This window comes from Carassius auratus, chromosome 29 (assembly GCF_003368295.1).
Source record: "Carassius auratus strain Wakin chromosome 29, ASM336829v1, whole genome shotgun sequence".
NCBI classification, from domain to species: domain Eukaryota; kingdom Metazoa; phylum Chordata; class Actinopteri; order Cypriniformes; family Cyprinidae; genus Carassius; species Carassius auratus.
The window spans coordinates 6,105,236-6,121,724 of record NC_039271.1 but is presented as its reverse complement, the minus strand read 5'-3'; the positions used below and the strand labels follow the sequence as shown (position 1 = coordinate 6,121,724).

Below are 16,489 nucleotides of genomic sequence, written 5' to 3'. Positions count from 1 at the left end.
CTCACGCAATTTTTTTTTTACATAATATTATATAATATTATTGAAATCTCACGTATGATTCTCTACGAATTAAAACACGGGGATAAAATATATTGTATGTTTTAGTTTTTTACTTGTTGTAGGTTACATATATTAAAATTAATAATTAAAATGATGCTTGAGGATCAAACCGTCCCTATTTTTTTTTAATACAAAATCAAACGATCAATGATAAATAGTAGATAAATAATAGCACGGATTAAAACAGCAATAATAGGCCTTGCAAAATGATGACTTTACACATTACAAAATTCAAACAATAAATAAATAATAAAACTATTTAACAAATATTTTTTTTATCATTTTCATTTTCACAAAGTTTTTGTTATTTTGTTCATGCTTTGGATCTTTGTTTATGCATTTATGTTTAGTTAAGGCTGAAAGTGTCTGTTTGGTGACATGGAACTATATGAAGATGACTGTGAGCAGAAGCAAAGCATTGTGGGTAAAGATGTGGTGTGAAGCATGTGTTATAAATAAAAAAACACAATGGTTTTATCAGAACTCAGCGGTTCTTTTTACTCATTTAAAGAAACAAACATTACTGTCTATAAATAGTGCAAGCGCTTTCATTTACACTGAAGGAAAACACATCTGCTTTACACGTTCACTAACGTTCACCAACACAAGAGCAGGAGCGCTTTCGAACTTCACACATGCTTACAGCTCTAATGATGGATATGCTTCACTTTCATGAGGAGAACAGAAATAAAATCACTTATTTGGGCTTAAAAGCAACTCTAGTGTAATGTTCACATTCAGAGAATTAACGCAGGATTAAAATAATGGCATTAAGTCAAGTTGAAGATGTGTATTTACATTCTATTCACATGTACAGTACAGCTAACAGAGTTTGTGATTTGTGTGAGCGCGTCACATTCGATCCACGGCTCTGATGTCCACCGTCAGCGTCCCGAACCTGAAACACAAAGGCCACCGTCATTACAGCTCCATTACGGATGGATTTTGCATCATTAATACCAGTGTTGGGAGTAACACATTACAAGTAACTTGAGTTACATACTTTTTCAAGTAACTAGTAAAGTAATGCATTACTTTTTAATTTACAAGAACATATTTGAAAAAGTACCGTATTTTCCGGACTATAAATCAAACTTTTTTTCATAGTTTGGCTGGTCCTGCGACTTATAGTCAGGTGTGACTTATTTATCAAAATTAATTTGACACGAACCAAGAGAAATGAACTAAGAGAAAACATTACCGTCTCCAGCCACCAGAGGGCGCTCTATACTGCTCAGTTCTCCTGTAGTCTACACTGAAGACATAGAGCGCCCTCTCGTGGCTGGAGACGGTACTGTTTTCTCTTGGTTCTAAATAAATGCGACTTATGTTTTTTTCCTCATCGTGACGTATTTTTGGATTGATGCGACTTATACTCAGGTGCGACTTATAGTCCGAAAAATATGGTAAGTCCGATAAGTAAACATGATATCACTGTAGTTCTAGACTAAATGTAAACAGTTTTTATCAAAAATGAATTAAAATAGTGAAATGCAAACTCAGAATAGGATGCAAACTTGCAATAATTTAATAACAGATATCCTTTTTTTACTCTTCCTTCAGCCTGAGGTTTATTCCTTCCACTTTTTGGTATGAAAGAGCGTTTACATTTGCTAAAAATATAACTTTTTATATTAAAAACAAACAAGCAAGCCCCGCCCAGATTTAAAAAGTTACGGAAAAGTATCGCATTCCTTACCATAAAAAAGTAACTTTGATAAAAAAGTAACGTGACTGGTTACTTATTTTAGGGAGTAATGCAATATTGTAATGCACTACTTTTAAAAGTAACTTAAAAGTAACTGATTGATACTAGGGCTGTCATAACCTAAGACTTTCACTAAACGATTTTCACAAACAAAAGTATTTACGAAAACAATAATGCTGCGATATCTATAGAAAAATCTTTAAAAAGTAATAAATAAACATCAAATCGCTTTGAATGAAAGAATCTGTTAAATAAAACGCAATCTAATGTAAATAACAAAACAAGCCCTAAATCAAATAAAAAATAAAAGGCAACCATTGCATTTTAATCATGGTCTAAACTAAGATGCTGCATACATGCAACACGAGCAGTTTTTAATCAATATTGTAAAGTTGTATAAAGCGCTGTATTGTAAAGGTTGACCTCTCCAGGAACAGGTTGTTCTCCGCCAGCTCCTTCACGACTCCTTCCATCTCCTCCTTCAGCTTCTTCATCCTGTTAAGAAAGAATCACGCATAAATTAACCCATTCTGCGCCTGTTTATAGTAGATTACATACACCTGATAATCATCGGCTTTTGTTCTAAAATGAAATAACTAGGGCCGTCAAGCGATTATTTACATGATGCTTAATTAATCTACTTAACTGTGAATTAATGGCACATCAATTTTGACTGAGAATTAATTATTAAAAATTAATTGTTTGTTCATGTGAGTCAGTACATTAACATGAATGGAAATTCATTGTAAAGTAATGCGTTTATTGTAAACGCATTTTTCAATAAACTTAAACTATATATATATATATATTGATTGTATAGACACAATCAATAGCTTTAAATGGATATATTTATATTTCTCCATCATATTTAATATAAAATTATTTTCTCATTAAAGCTATAACGTGTTGCCCATTTGTCTTTTTATCCGATATATCGGTTTTCTGAAAAATGAACGGAAATAATTATCGGGAGCCAACGATGCTGAAAACGCACTAATGCACTCCGCTGTGTCTAAAATGTAACACAATATTAATTTTTGTTCACTGAACTGTTCAAATCAAATCAATATTTTCCATTTGCAATGGTGCAGACACTCGAGAAAAACCGCACTCTTCCTGATATGATTTTACTAAACTACATAATTTGATATAAATAGAAGGCGGCCATTTTTTTCTCTCGTTTCTTAAATTACGCAGTCAGTTGTCGGCCTGCATCGTGTTCATCAGCAACTGCTTCACTGACAGAGAGTCTGCGTTTAATCATGCATTTATTCCTAAAGCAATCACACTAAATTAAAGCAATAAATTGACAGTGATATCTCACCCCAGCGTCATCTCTACCAGTGTGTTGGGACTGAGGTACGCCTGCGGTTTCATTCCTCCAGACGTCATCGGGACAATCTTCTGTGGTAACTGCTCCAGCAGCTAAACACAAGAGAGCCGTTAGCATCTGCGTGTCATTACAGCTTAGCGCACATCACTTCCTGTTTACTCACTTTATACACACGCTGCACGAGCACGGTCACTTCCTGTTCCATGCTGCTGAACTGACCAGTCAGAGTCAAGAGGTGTTTCCGCACGTGATGGAATTTCCTGTAAGTAAACGTTCGTAAAAAAATTAATAATAAAAACATCGACAGCCAATCAGAATCTATCCACTGCTGAACGAGAGATTCTTACTTCATCCACTCCTCGCTCTTGGAGATGAAGAGGCGATATTTCATGGCACACTCGTCTGTGAAGAGCGCCCGCGCTTTGGTGGCGTGTAAAACCAGCTTTTGCCTGAAGAAGAGCAGGGAGATTCGTCTCATCATTATTGTGCGTCACACACGTTCAGTTCTTCAGCTACAGCAACACACACACGATACTCACTTGTCAAACTTGTGGATTTGTTCTTCATTATAAGGCAAACCTGAGGAGACAAGACACATCAAACACATGAAATGTAAAGGAGCGCTGATGAGATCTCAGGAGGTCCCAGACTCACGTCTCTCGGCCTTGTCCTTCTTGAACTGCTGATAGATGCTGCTGATGGCCTCCAGCAGAACCTTGATCTTCTCCACACTAGACGAGAAACACAAAACCAGCAGAAATCAGATACACAAGAACAGGCTTAAAATGTGTTCACTGCAAAAAATAATGTTCTGCCTTTGCAGAGCCGGATTAACGCAAAGGCAAACTAGGCACGTGCCTAGGGCCCGATTGGCGGAATGGGACAAAAATAAAAATAATAAAATAAAATAAAATGTACAAATGTCCTATCTACAATTTAATTATTTTATTAATTAACTAAAAATAGTGACAATGTTTATCTTAACCATAGACTGTTACATTACGTCACATTAACGCCAGCCCGTGACTGTATTTATATAGAGGCGCCAGCTAGTTAAGTTTGAGGAGACGTCAGCGGCGCTCAGAGGTCAGAGGTCAGAGGTCAGAGCGGGACAACGAAGCTAGCAGGCAGGTGTGTTTTGAGTAGGCTAACATTCAAGATGATTTCAGGTGCGGCAAAACGTAAAAAGAAAAAAAAATGAAGAGGAACAAAAGAAGAGACAGCTTCGTCCGACAGCTGTGAACCTGCTCGAGTCAGCAGAGGAATGCGGGAAATGTGGCATTTTTCAGATGTTATATAAATCCTTGTCAACCATTTATACTGTAATAATTTAAGCTGCGTGTTTATGATTTGTTTTTGCGCCTTTAAACATGCTTCAGTCCATTCAAATCCCTCTATTTCTTCTTGAATGTCTTTCCTCCATGCGTTTAATTTGTCTACAGCAGACTCTTTAGACTTAGACATTATTAAATTATAATATTTTGACAATTGGCCCTTTTGACCTCTTTTTTTTTTTCAAGTATTTCCTCAATTAATGACAGTTTGGGAATGTACATAATATCTGTAGACCTGGAAGACATAAAACTTTTTATGCTGTGAATATATAAAAAAAAATGTTTTGAGGAAATCTGGTGTTTATCACACAATTCTTGAAATGTAAGAAGTATTCCATCCATATACAAGTCTTTAATAGTCTGAATTCCTTTAGTTTTCCATAGTTTAAATCCTCCATCCTTATATTTATTATTATTTATTGTTAGACAGTTTCTAAATGGTCTTGATGAATGTGAAGGGGTCATGTTTGCCTTCTTGTTCTTTATTACATTTATAAATGTTGTAAGCTATTGCATTTTGCAGAAAATCTTAATTAAATGTGTTGACTAAATGTACTGATACCTATTGGTTATTTATATATAAAATATATATATAAAAGACAAAACAACATAAAATAAGAACAACTTTAAAAATAACAAAATCTGAAAATATCAAAATATAAAAAATTAAAAAGACACAAAAACTGTTATTACATGAAACCAAATAAATGTTACATAAAACTTTAAAATGAAATAAAATATTTTTTATATTTAGTTCAACTTGTTAGTCTAAAATAAATAATGCTAAAACTCAAATAAAAATAAAAAAACCTATATAGACATATTAAAAAATAAAAAAGTCAAAACATAAAATATCAGAATAAAAACAAAATAATAATAATAAAAAAAAACTATAATAATATCTAATATATAAAAACACTCTTAAAACAAGATACATTTACTGGAGAAGCAAAATGACTTAAGATATTTAGTGTTGTTTTCCGAAATTTTTTTCAAAATTAAGTTTAAAACAAGGACTAATATCTGCCAATGGGGTCAGAAAAATAAACTTAATACAAAGGGGGGACAATATTATATTTCTGAACTCATTGGCAGATACTTGTCCTTGTTTTAAGCAAAATGTTGATATATTTTACAGAAAACAAAACTTAATGTGTCATTTTGATTTAAGGAAGTTTAGATATTTGTACTGGAGAACAAGACGAGAACAGTGTTACACACAGCGCTTTGAGGGAAATAAGAGGTTTGGTTCTCCAGTGTGATGAATGCTGAAGCAGAAGCACTCACTTCCTGTCCTCCGGGTGCGTTCCCACTTGCTGTGTCCATGTGTCGGTCAGATTTCCTCCCGGCAGAAACATGCTGCTGATCTCCTGTAACTTCTGCTCCATGGAGCCCAGAGACCCAGACAGCTGCACACAGAGCACACATGATGAACACTCATGTTAATTTCATCAACAAACTTTACGAAAGATGTCCATTGACAAGTTTTTTTTTTTTTTTTCCATGACTCGAACAGGACGATATTAAGGCCGATAAATGATAATTGTGACTTTATCAACATTTAATATCGTTGACGATAAAATACGATACTAAAATGTTCATTTTTGTTAAAAAAACACCCCTCTGTTACGTGAGCTTTCATGTTTGTGGTTGCCAGATATCTAAGGGTTTAAAACCCCAAATCAGATCTTCAGGGTAACCGATATATCGGTAGACATGATTAACTAGTAGAAATGTATTTCTAAATGTACAATTTATAGGCTTTGTATGTACTTTTGTAAGTATCCTTGTTAATACAGTAATTTCAGTCTAAACAAAGTAAACCGCTGAGAAAGAAAAAACACGTGAAACAGTATATTGGATCCAGGTAGCTCTTAAAGTGACAGCAGTCTAATATTCCTACTGTCTGTCATTCGTGGTAATCAAACAACAAAAGAGAGAAAACTCTTACTTCTCTTGACTTAATCACTTTTATAACTTTAAAAAGAAGAAATATATATTTAATTTATACTGTCATGATCCATTTGAGCTGAATAAATACAATTCTTTTCAATAGAGAAACATTGCAATTTGGAATTATCGAAATTGGGAATTTCAGTTATAATATTTTTTGTTTGTTTGTTTTACCAGTGTTCATAAAGTAGACAGAGATTTTGTATATCTTGTATAAGTCTTTGATATTAATTTATATAAATCAGATGAGATGAGTCAACATTTTATGGATTTGTGCTTATTGGCGAAAGTGAAATACTTCATTGCAATTCTCCAGTGACGACGATCATTGCTATTATAATTTTGAGCAAAAAAATAAATAAATTCAGCATGACGAAAATGTGACAAGTTTTTTTATAGACTAAAATTTTCAGTAATTTAGTCGACTAATTCGTGATTGAACAGAAACAGGAGAAGTTGATAAAATATGTGTATCTGACACATGAATAAGACTAAATTAAAAAATGAACACGCTTTCATGAAGGGCTCTGAACTTTTATAAGACTTAATCAGCATCTCACCCGCAGAACCTTCTTCCTCGTGTCCCGGATCTCATCATACTCCACCAACAGGAGGTTTCCCTGCATCAGAGCGTCACACCTGAAACACACACACACACACACACACAGCTCATGAGGATCTCACATGATCTCGCTCAAAGCTCGGTCTGAATCGAGCGTCACTCACAGCTGCTCGGTTCGCTCCAGCGTCTGGCTGCAGTAGTTACACATGTGAATCACCTCCGTCTTCTTGTGTGCCGTCTCACTGTACTCGTCTCTGATCAGCTCGCTGAAAAACAATGTTCATATAGCACCGCTTACAGAACGATTCACAGCAGCTTCACACAAATAAACAGGAAAATAACAGCGATAATGTTGCAAAAAAAGCTACAGAAGACTATAGAGTCATTTTTCTCAATGATTCAGTTCATTTCAGTTCAGTAACAGTGTTAATGTTAAAAATCCATAAATTGTAAAAGGAGTTCAGTTTCAGCAGTAAAGCGGCTCTTTAGAAGTCAACAGAGTCATTACAATTTAGTTACATTTTGATTCATTTCAGTGATTCAATGATTCAGTTCAATTCAATAGGTGCTAATGTCAATTCACTTGAATAACAGCTCAGTTTCGACAATGAAACAAGATCAATTTCAGTTGTAAAGCAGCTCTAGAGAAGGCAATAGTGTTCAGATCAATTCAGTTGTAAACTTAATCCGTTATGAAACAAATTTAATTGCAGCTGTAACAGCTCCGAGTCATTTACCAGGATGATTCGGTTCAGAGGTGATTCAATAACAGTGTCATTCAGATCAATTCAGTTAATTGAATCCAGTTCAATTTCAATTGTGAAACAAGTTTCGGTTGTCATTTCAGTTGTAAAGCAGCTCAACAGTTTATCAATTCAATTCGAGTCATCAGCTCGAGTCGCTTTGTTTCGTTTGATTCATGAACTCACATCAGGCCTCGGACGCCTTTCCTCACCAGCTCCTGGTACAGAAGCAAAGAATCGGACGTCTTCCACAGATATCCAACGTCACCTGCGAATGTCTGAGCAGAAACACGACCAACAGCGATCAAAACATCCCATAAAACATCTATATTTCTGACCAAGCTCAGATTAAGAGACTCTAAAATCAGTAGTTCTGATTTCACTAAACGGACAGGAAGTAGTTTTTTTACCTTGGCGTAGCTGGCGTCCAGATCCAGGTCATAGCGCGGTTGTACTTTGGGTGGGCTGGCTGCAAACAACAGGCCATCGTTATTAGAAAAAGAATGGTTATTAACAAATAGAGGCCAACCGATTAATCGGTTTTGGCGATTAATCGGCACTGATAGCTGATTGCTGGAACTATCGGTTATCAGCAAAAATCCTTCTTTTTAAACAACAAATAAAACTATGTGTATACAGTATCCAATAGTGCATGTTTTCATATCATTAATAAGTAATTAATTTGTTGACTACATGTTTGCTATCCATTGCCGAGAGAACATGAACATAAGCAGCACATCCAACGCTTAAAACAATGTGACCAAGACTCAAATGCTTAATGTCACGATTGTTACCATCTAATTGTGTTTTTTTTATATCCAGCTGGTCACATTAAAGTATGTGTTATCGAGCGAAGTTGAATATTTTAAGCAATTTGATATGTTCATTCAGCGACAGAAATCCTGCCGCCATTCACACGGTTTCCATTAAATAACATATTTGTCCCGAATCCTTGTTAATGTACAAAATGACTTCACACTAGGCTGTAAAATAGTGTATTGTGCAGTGAAACCTCTGTGTTTCTGTGGCTCTACGAAGGTCTAGCTTCATATAGAGACCGGTTACATAGATCACGCTTTATCGGTTGGTTTGCTCTGTTTTTTGTTAACACCGAACTTAAAAATCATCAATGCCACTTTGTCCATTCTTGAAGTGAACTTCTGCCCGTTTGTTGATTAAATAAACAGTTTTGAACCGTCGTTTGAACTGAATACAAAGCATCAAGTGTGTGATCCCTAACTAATCGTATCGGCTAGTGTGGTCCAACCTAATATCGGTATCGGTATCAGTATCGGTCGACCTCATTAGCAAACATCACATGACTGTCAGCGTGGTCACACTCACGGTCCTCAAACAGCAGGCCGACGGTGTTGACAGGGTCTCTGCTCAGCAGCATGATGGGATTCTCTCTGGAGGTCTTGGGGAAGGTCTGAGCCTGCCGGTTTGGGTCGAGGACGAGGCGTTGGCCCTCGTACAGGAAGTCCTGATGAGACGGCGTTATGTTGGTCCGTCTGAAGAGCAGCTCCTGAAAGAGATTCGCCCTGAACGGAGAGAAAATATCACACGGTCAATGGAATAACATGACTAAACTCAGATTATCAATAAACTATAAATACAGCATAAATGGTTTTTAAATTAGCTGAATGAAAAAAACCTTTTCACATTTCTGTGGTTCTCATAGTTTGTAGAGAAATATATGTTTTAATTTTAATACCGCTTTGTTATTTACATAGCAGCAGATGGGTCTAAAGTCTTACATATTCACAGAAAACGGCTTACTTGCACACTGTAGTTTAAGGTTGATAATGATGAACAAAAACTACATAAAATATTTAGCATTCAAATTTATGATTAGTTTGGTTTGGAAGCCGGTTTCTGGAATGGAATTAAAAATATATATAATTATCTAAACTTTGAGGGAGTCAGAATTGTGTGGTGTACTTTAAAATCATTAATCTGACTTTTCTTTTCCAGAATTTACATTTTGCAATTTGTATTTAGACTTTTTTTGCATTTCTGAATTCACATATCACAATTCTGTCTGTTTCTGCAGTGGAATAAAACATTGTGATGTGTGTGTGTGTGTGTGTTGCAGACATCCTCACGTGTTGTATGTGTGTATGTAGATGTGGTGAAGCGTGGCCTGCTGCAGACTGAACACGTAGACCACGATGCGATGTAAGATATCACTGGTCTCAGCGAAGAACTGGTCGAAGCCCCAGCATTTCTCCTGGTCTGCTTCAAGGATGTTAGCCAGCACTGGAGTGAGGAGACTCTGAAGACCCCTGGGACACACAAACACACCTCAGACACACTTCTCTTCTCTAACCGAACCGAACCGGACCGTCTGGACACTCAGACTCACTTGGAGAGGCTGCAGGAGATCGGCATCTCTGAGCTCCACTCGATCTTCCCGTTCTCAAATTTCTGATGGCCCGAGATCGCGCCGGACGGCTTCTCTGTGATGATCTTATACCTGCCAGATCAATAACACACAGCTGAGTAACTGCATCCAGTCAAACTCATATATATATATTATATATATATATATATATATATATATATATATATATATATATATATATATATATATATATATATACACACAATTTATAGGGATGCACAATATTGTATTTGGCCGATAACCGATATGCCGATATTTTTCGACTCAGATGCCAATACCAATATTCTATATATATAAAGTAATAAATATTTGAAGTGGATCAAGTGGGTTCCACTTCAAATGTTGACTACTGTATACATATACACATATAATGTATGGGCACGATATTAGATTTTGCCGATATGCTAATATTTGTTAACTCATTTAGGTAGATAGCAGATGCCGATATTATATGTGTGTGTGTATATATATATATATATATATATATATATATATATATATATATATATATATATATATATATATATATATACACAATTTATAGGGATGCACAATATTGTATTTGGCCGATAACCGATATGCCGATATTTTTCGACTCAGATGCCAATACCAATATTCTATATATATAAAGTAATAAATATTTGAAGTGGATCAAGTGGGTTCCACTTCAAATGTTGACTACTGTATACATATACACATATAATGTATGGGCACGATATTAGATTTTGCCGATATGCTAATATTTGTTAACTCATTTAGGTAGATAGCAGATGCCGATATTATGTGTGTGTGTGTGTGTGTATATATATATATATACATACACATACACACACACATATATATATAATTTATAGGGATGCACGATATTGGATTTTTGCCGATATCCTGATATTCTTCAACTCATTTTGGATATCAATATAGCATATATCAATACCAATGTTCTATATACGTATATACATATATATCTTTTCTGCATAGACAAGTTATTTATTTTACGTTTACACCATGTTGAACTTCATGTGTGATGCACTTGGAATAGAACTTTATTTAACCAGATTGTTAATAAAGAGAATTTTACTAGCTACGACTAGTTAAATGTAAAAAAATATATATAATAATAATAATGAGAAATTTAAATCTTGATTCAGTCAAATGGATTTACTGCTATATCGCCCAACCCTGAGTCAAATGGGTGAATCTGAAGTGTTTTAGACAGCACTCACATGACTTCTTTGTTCTTGCGCGGCCCTTCGAACGGTTTGAACGGCAGGCAGCCGGTGGCGGCGTGATAAAACGTGACTCCGATGCTCCACAGATCCACCGTGGCTCCGTATTTCTTCTGGTGGTCTTTCCTCAGCACGGCTCGCTCGTACATGTCAGGATGCTGAAAACACACCGAGAGATCAGCGAGGAAGGCGAAACACAGACACGGTCGCTTTTCCCATCATCCTCCGCTCACCAGATACTCCTCCGTGCCGTAGAGCGACACGAACTGCTCGTCGTCCTCCAGCTCACGCGCGGCTCCGAAGTCGGTCAGTTTGTAGACGGATCGTCCGTCTTCACCGATCACACGCATGATGTTCCCAGGCTTGATGTCTCGATGGACGATCCCGTACTCTCTCAGATGATTCATTCCTGCCACTGTTAAAAACATCAGAACTGAGAAACTCTCTGAGATAAAACTTCAAAAAGGGCTTTTCACCAAACATTGTTTTTAAAACAGCACAGCACAGAACGTCTCTCCGTCATGCTGCAGTCAAATAGAAGTAGTCCATCAGAATAGACAAATGCTTTCTGTGTGATCGACCCCTTAGTCTGAAAGACATCTAATGAACCTTCTTGCACTGAATAAACTTACCGACATCCTGCAGAACGATGAGGAACTCGTCCTCTGGGAGTCCGTAAGCGTTTGTCGGCTCCTCGAGAACCGTGTAGAGACTTCCACACGGACAATACTCCATCACCAACACCTTGTGACGTGTGTTCGACTGACACACAAGAGAAACATTCAACAAATGATCGTCATATTTCTGAATGACAAGAACACAAGCTACGTTCATAGTTTGGAACAAACAGGTATTACAGGTGTGTGTTTGTGAAAGTGAAAAGGGAAGAGTTAACAGAACTTCAGCCAAAAAAAAAAAAAAGAAGAAGAAAATCAAAAGCATTATTAAGCAAATTGTTTAGAGCTGTTCTGGATCTTTTTATTCAGACCAGATCACTTTTTCACTGCAGGAAGTGTTTTTATTAATTATGGACTATTTTAGTCCATAAAAAACGTGTAATGCTGGATTATTTTTTAGTTTTTGTCTTCTCCAGATGTTCACTGATGGACTGGAGTGCTGTGGATTATTGTGGTGTTTTTATCAGTCTCTCATTCTGACGGCACCCATTCACTGCAGAGCATCCATTGATGAGACACTGATGCAGTGCTACGTTTCTCCAAATCAAACTCTTGTACATCTGGGATGAGCGTGAGCACATTATCATTTCTGGGGAAGCTAGATTTGACATAAGAGCTGCATAAGATCGTCTCACCTCCTCCTCAACGGCGAAGAGCTTCACAATGTTTTTGTGGTTGAGTTTTTTCAGCACCTCGAACTCTCTCATCTGGACGTCCAGCGGACGCAGGAAGCTCAGGTTATTGAACACTTTGACCGCATAGAGGTCGCCGGTTTTCTGCAGACACACAGTGAGATGTTAAGGTCTACATCACTCTGAGTAAGAAAACACCAACTGTGTGAAATGTAAACGAATCGTTTTTTGAAAGATTCACTGTCACTGAATCATGTTTGTGAGATGTAATTTAGCTGTAGATTACAACACAAAGCAAATTAACCATGGACAGTGTAACTCACGGATACCTTGTGTCTACCGCGGTAAACATTGGCCGTGGCTCCCTGACCCAGCAGGTCATTCATCATCCACAGATAGTTCGCCGTACTCTGCATGATGACTCTATAGATTCACCTGGAAACACATTAGCATACATTACATATTCATGAGGATCACCAGATTCTAGAAACACAAACACTGGCAATACAAGATAATGCACGTGTGCCAGAACTTCACCACACACCCAACCATGAGTTATACTATAGTCCCACAGCATGTGTTCAGATATTACCATCTGATACTACAGCCCAGCTGATTGGTTTCGGAACATTTAAGCTTTCGTTTTCCCGAACATCAGTGCCATTGAGGTCAAGCTGACAAAGCACAACTGTAATCGCAGTTAATATGACAATAGCGTGTGTGCAAGAGGATATTGTGAAATCAGCTGCGGGATCAGTAAGGGTTGCCAGCTTTCCACAACAAAACCCGATCAACTGCTTCCCAAAACAGTCCAGAACTAGCCCAATTGCGCTCGTTTTTCTTCGCAGAAGTCGCATTCCAGGGGGCCAGAGTTAAAGTAGCGCAGTTTCCCGGGAAACCCGCGGACTCGGAAACACTGTTGCGGCGTTGCTACAATGTTTCGCCGTGACGTCACACACCTGTTGGAAACTCCCGAAGCAGTGCGTGATTCTTTCAAATATAAAGCCAAAATAAAATCACTTAAAAGAAACAGAAAAGCGGAAGCGACCATCCGTTCACCGACACCGAAAGAACATTAAACATCTGACAGAATAAAGCCGTTTATTCTCGCGATCGTGAGACCTGAATGAAGAAATCGACGAATATACAGCACTATTTTTTTTCTCCGATATCTAAATGAATACACTTCGATCAAAACACGTCTAACATTAGATCAATCAGGTAAACGCAGCGATGTTAGATTACGCATCAGTACTAGATGACAAGAACGCTGTGTGAGGATTGCGTGATGTATTTTATGATAGAGTTAGCTGTTTGTTTTCTCACCTCGAGAGCACGAAAGTCTCTTCCGTTTTCCGTGTTTTCGTCACATGAGAACAGAGAACGACACACAGGCTGTGACGCAACACACACTACCGTATTACTCGTACTACTTCTGCAGTAGCTACTCTTTGAGCATTTGATTATTTATTTTTTTAGTGCGCACTAGTAATTAGCAACGTTTCTCATTGTCGTGCACAGGTTCACGTAATATTTAGCTTAAGAATATACACTGCATGAGTTACTATACTGTCCGTTAATAGTATGCTAGTCTTCACTGCGTCCACAGACATACACAACCGTAAATATCATAGTAGAGGAGAACAGAAACTGCTGCATGGCTAGAATTAGTTAAAATGTAATATATATAATACGAGTCACCATAACAATATAAGTATTAATAGTATGCTAGTAATAGTGGCTCCATAACCTGACAGCTATAATATTGTTTACCGGACGTATTAATGTATTGATAAATTGTAATATTCGCTCTCTTACGGCGTGAGCAGAGTGGCGCAGCGGAAGCGTGCTGGGCCCATAACCCAGAGGTCGATGGATCGAAACCATCCTCTGCTAACTTTTTTATTTTATTTTTATATATATATATTTTTTTTAATTGCGATCGATGACTACCCATTATAAATGTATGAAACATATGCTAGTCAAACAATTATAGCACTACAACCAACGGCTTTAATGAAGAAACACAAGTGTGTTTATATTTTTACTGCAACATGCTTTTTAATGTAATAGAATGCATTGTTAAATTAAAAGAACTGCTCATTCTATATTATTTACTACTGAAATCTTAAATTTCATTATACTAGCTTCTACACGGTTTCATTTTTGGAAAATAACACCGAGATAAAGCAAGAAATGTAAGTGAAGAGCAGTGCTGGCTACACTGGAGATGTAATAGATTACTACTGAACCTATCTAAAATGTAATAAGCAGTGTAAATATTACTTTTTGATTACTTTTCTACATTTCTAACAAGTGTTTTTAACTGTTAATCATGTTGAAACGTTGAAACAGTTGTAGGCTACTCAACACTGATTATTGTCAGACTTTCAAATCCTTGAATTAAGATAATAATTTAATTAGAAAGAACAGCTAGCATACTACAAAATCAGACTTTAGCACTTCTTTTTATGTTGAGCTCGTTCTCAGGCTGTATGCAGATTTATAATCCTAACAAGAAATAGCAAATATTAATACAAGAACTATACAGATGTAACACATTACATTACATTTATTAATTTAGCAGACGCTTTTATCCAAAGATAAACACCGCTTGTAATCATTACAATTGTCATAAGTAGCCTAACTTTAGTTCATTTTTAATTCTCAGTAAATGTAACAGTCTCATTTATTTTGTAATATAATAACGTAACACAATTGCATGTAACTAGTAACACACACACACATGCATATAATACGCGCGCGCACACACACACATGACGTTACAGAGATGCTCCATTTTTCTTTTGAAGTGAACTGATCTTTTGTTAAATATTGACAGAGAAGCAAAGCTCACTATTTGCTAATAAATATCGATGTTAAAGCAGGACTCACCGTCACACCCAGAGTCAAACAGCTTTTGTTCTGCTCTGTTTGAACTGCCAACAATAAATCAGCTCTATCATCATCATCATCATCATCATCATCAGACTGTGTTTGAAATGCATACGGTTTCATATTCCCAGCTGGTGGTGTTGATGCTCAGAATGGCGTGTGTTTGGTCATTTCACTTGTAGGCCTGCTTTATTTGTCCTTCTTACAGTAAACACACAGACAGCACGCGCACATCTCGGAGACGTCTATTTGACGTCGCATTTACATCTGCAAGACGTGTTTGCTCATGTGCAATACATCTATAGTTTGTTTCCTATCAGATGTCAAATAGACGTTTAGGAAATGTCTTTATGATTTAGAATGCACGTAAAACTGAAGTCTTAAAGACGTCTGTCAGATGTTTCACAGACCTTTAACAGACGTAGGCTACCATGCCATCTGGGATGGATAGATAGATAGATAGATGGATAGATGGATAGATGGATAGGTAGATAGATAGAGCTGTTGTTAATTTGAATGGCACCTTCACCTGCGCGCGTGGAGGCGCTGTCGGGTCGCGCGCGCGCGCGTGTCCGTGAGGCGGAGCGCGAGTCAAACTCACACAAGCAGCCGTTCATAAAGCGAGAAACTCACCGACAGTCGCCGTCAGCTGCCGAGCCGTGTGTGTATGGGCTTCTATCATGCGGTGACAGCGGGGAGAAACACAGAAACAGGTGAGTGTGTGTTTACACACACACACACACACTCTCTTGTGTGTTGTAGGTCGCGCACAGGTTGTGTTTGTAAATGCACTCTCTTTAAACACGCAACAGAAGCTCGCTTATTATTCGGTGTGTTGATCACGGTCACGTTCCGTTCACTGGTTTAATGCTCGGCCGCGCGCGGTAAATACTGTCCCGGTTGCCATGGCAGAGCCGGTCACGCGCAGGTACCAGCACGCGCCTGTGGCAGATTTTCAATTC

General features: G+C 37.2%; 2 protein-coding genes and 1 non-coding gene across 10 annotated transcripts in view; 2 read left to right on the top strand and 1 right to left on the bottom strand.

Annotated features, from left to right (window-relative positions):
* Positions 1–537: 537 nt before the first annotated feature.
* Positions 538–14,053, bottom strand: tbk1 (TANK-binding kinase 1). Of its 2 annotated transcripts, none has more exons than XM_026210323.1 (21): positions 13,959–14,053; positions 12,962–13,067; positions 12,636–12,776; positions 11,956–12,085; positions 11,557–11,738; positions 11,321–11,481; positions 10,059–10,169; positions 9,799–9,978; positions 9,038–9,234; positions 8,104–8,162; positions 7,880–7,971; positions 7,115–7,216; positions 6,949–7,027; positions 5,723–5,844; positions 3,756–3,832; positions 3,641–3,680; positions 3,449–3,550; positions 3,265–3,361; positions 3,093–3,193; positions 2,192–2,263; positions 538–958 (listed from the first exon to the last, which is right to left on the bottom strand). In XM_026210323.1, the coding sequence occupies exons 2-21, from the start codon at positions 13,046–13,048 to the stop codon at positions 913–915; spliced, it is 2,178 nt and encodes a 725-aa protein (XP_026066108.1). In that variant the 5' UTR covers positions 13,049–13,067; positions 13,959–14,053; the 3' UTR covers positions 538–912. The 2 variants fall into 2 exon arrangements, with proteins under 2 accessions (XP_026066108.1, XP_026066109.1); XM_026210324.1 differs by lacking the exon at positions 13,959–14,053 and adding an exon at positions 13,225–13,932.
* A 403-nt stretch (positions 14,054–14,456) lies between these two features.
* On the top strand, positions 14,457–14,528 carry trnam-cau (transfer RNA methionine (anticodon CAU)). Its single transcript has one exon. It is a non-coding gene; the product is annotated as a tRNA-Met (tRNA).
* Positions 14,529–16,076: 1,548 nt separating this feature from the next.
* LOC113048474 (epidermal growth factor receptor kinase substrate 8) overlaps positions 16,077–16,489 on the top strand; it is a 23,362-nt gene continuing 22,949 nt past the window's right edge. For all 7 annotated transcript variants that reach the window (XM_026210309.1, XM_026210303.1, XM_026210308.1 and 4 more), the window contains exon 1: positions 16,077–16,240. In XM_026210309.1, the coding sequence (XP_026066094.1) occupies positions 16,195–16,240 (46 nt within the window). In that variant the 5' untranslated portion in view covers positions 16,077–16,194. The remainder of the gene's footprint in view (positions 16,241–16,489) is intronic.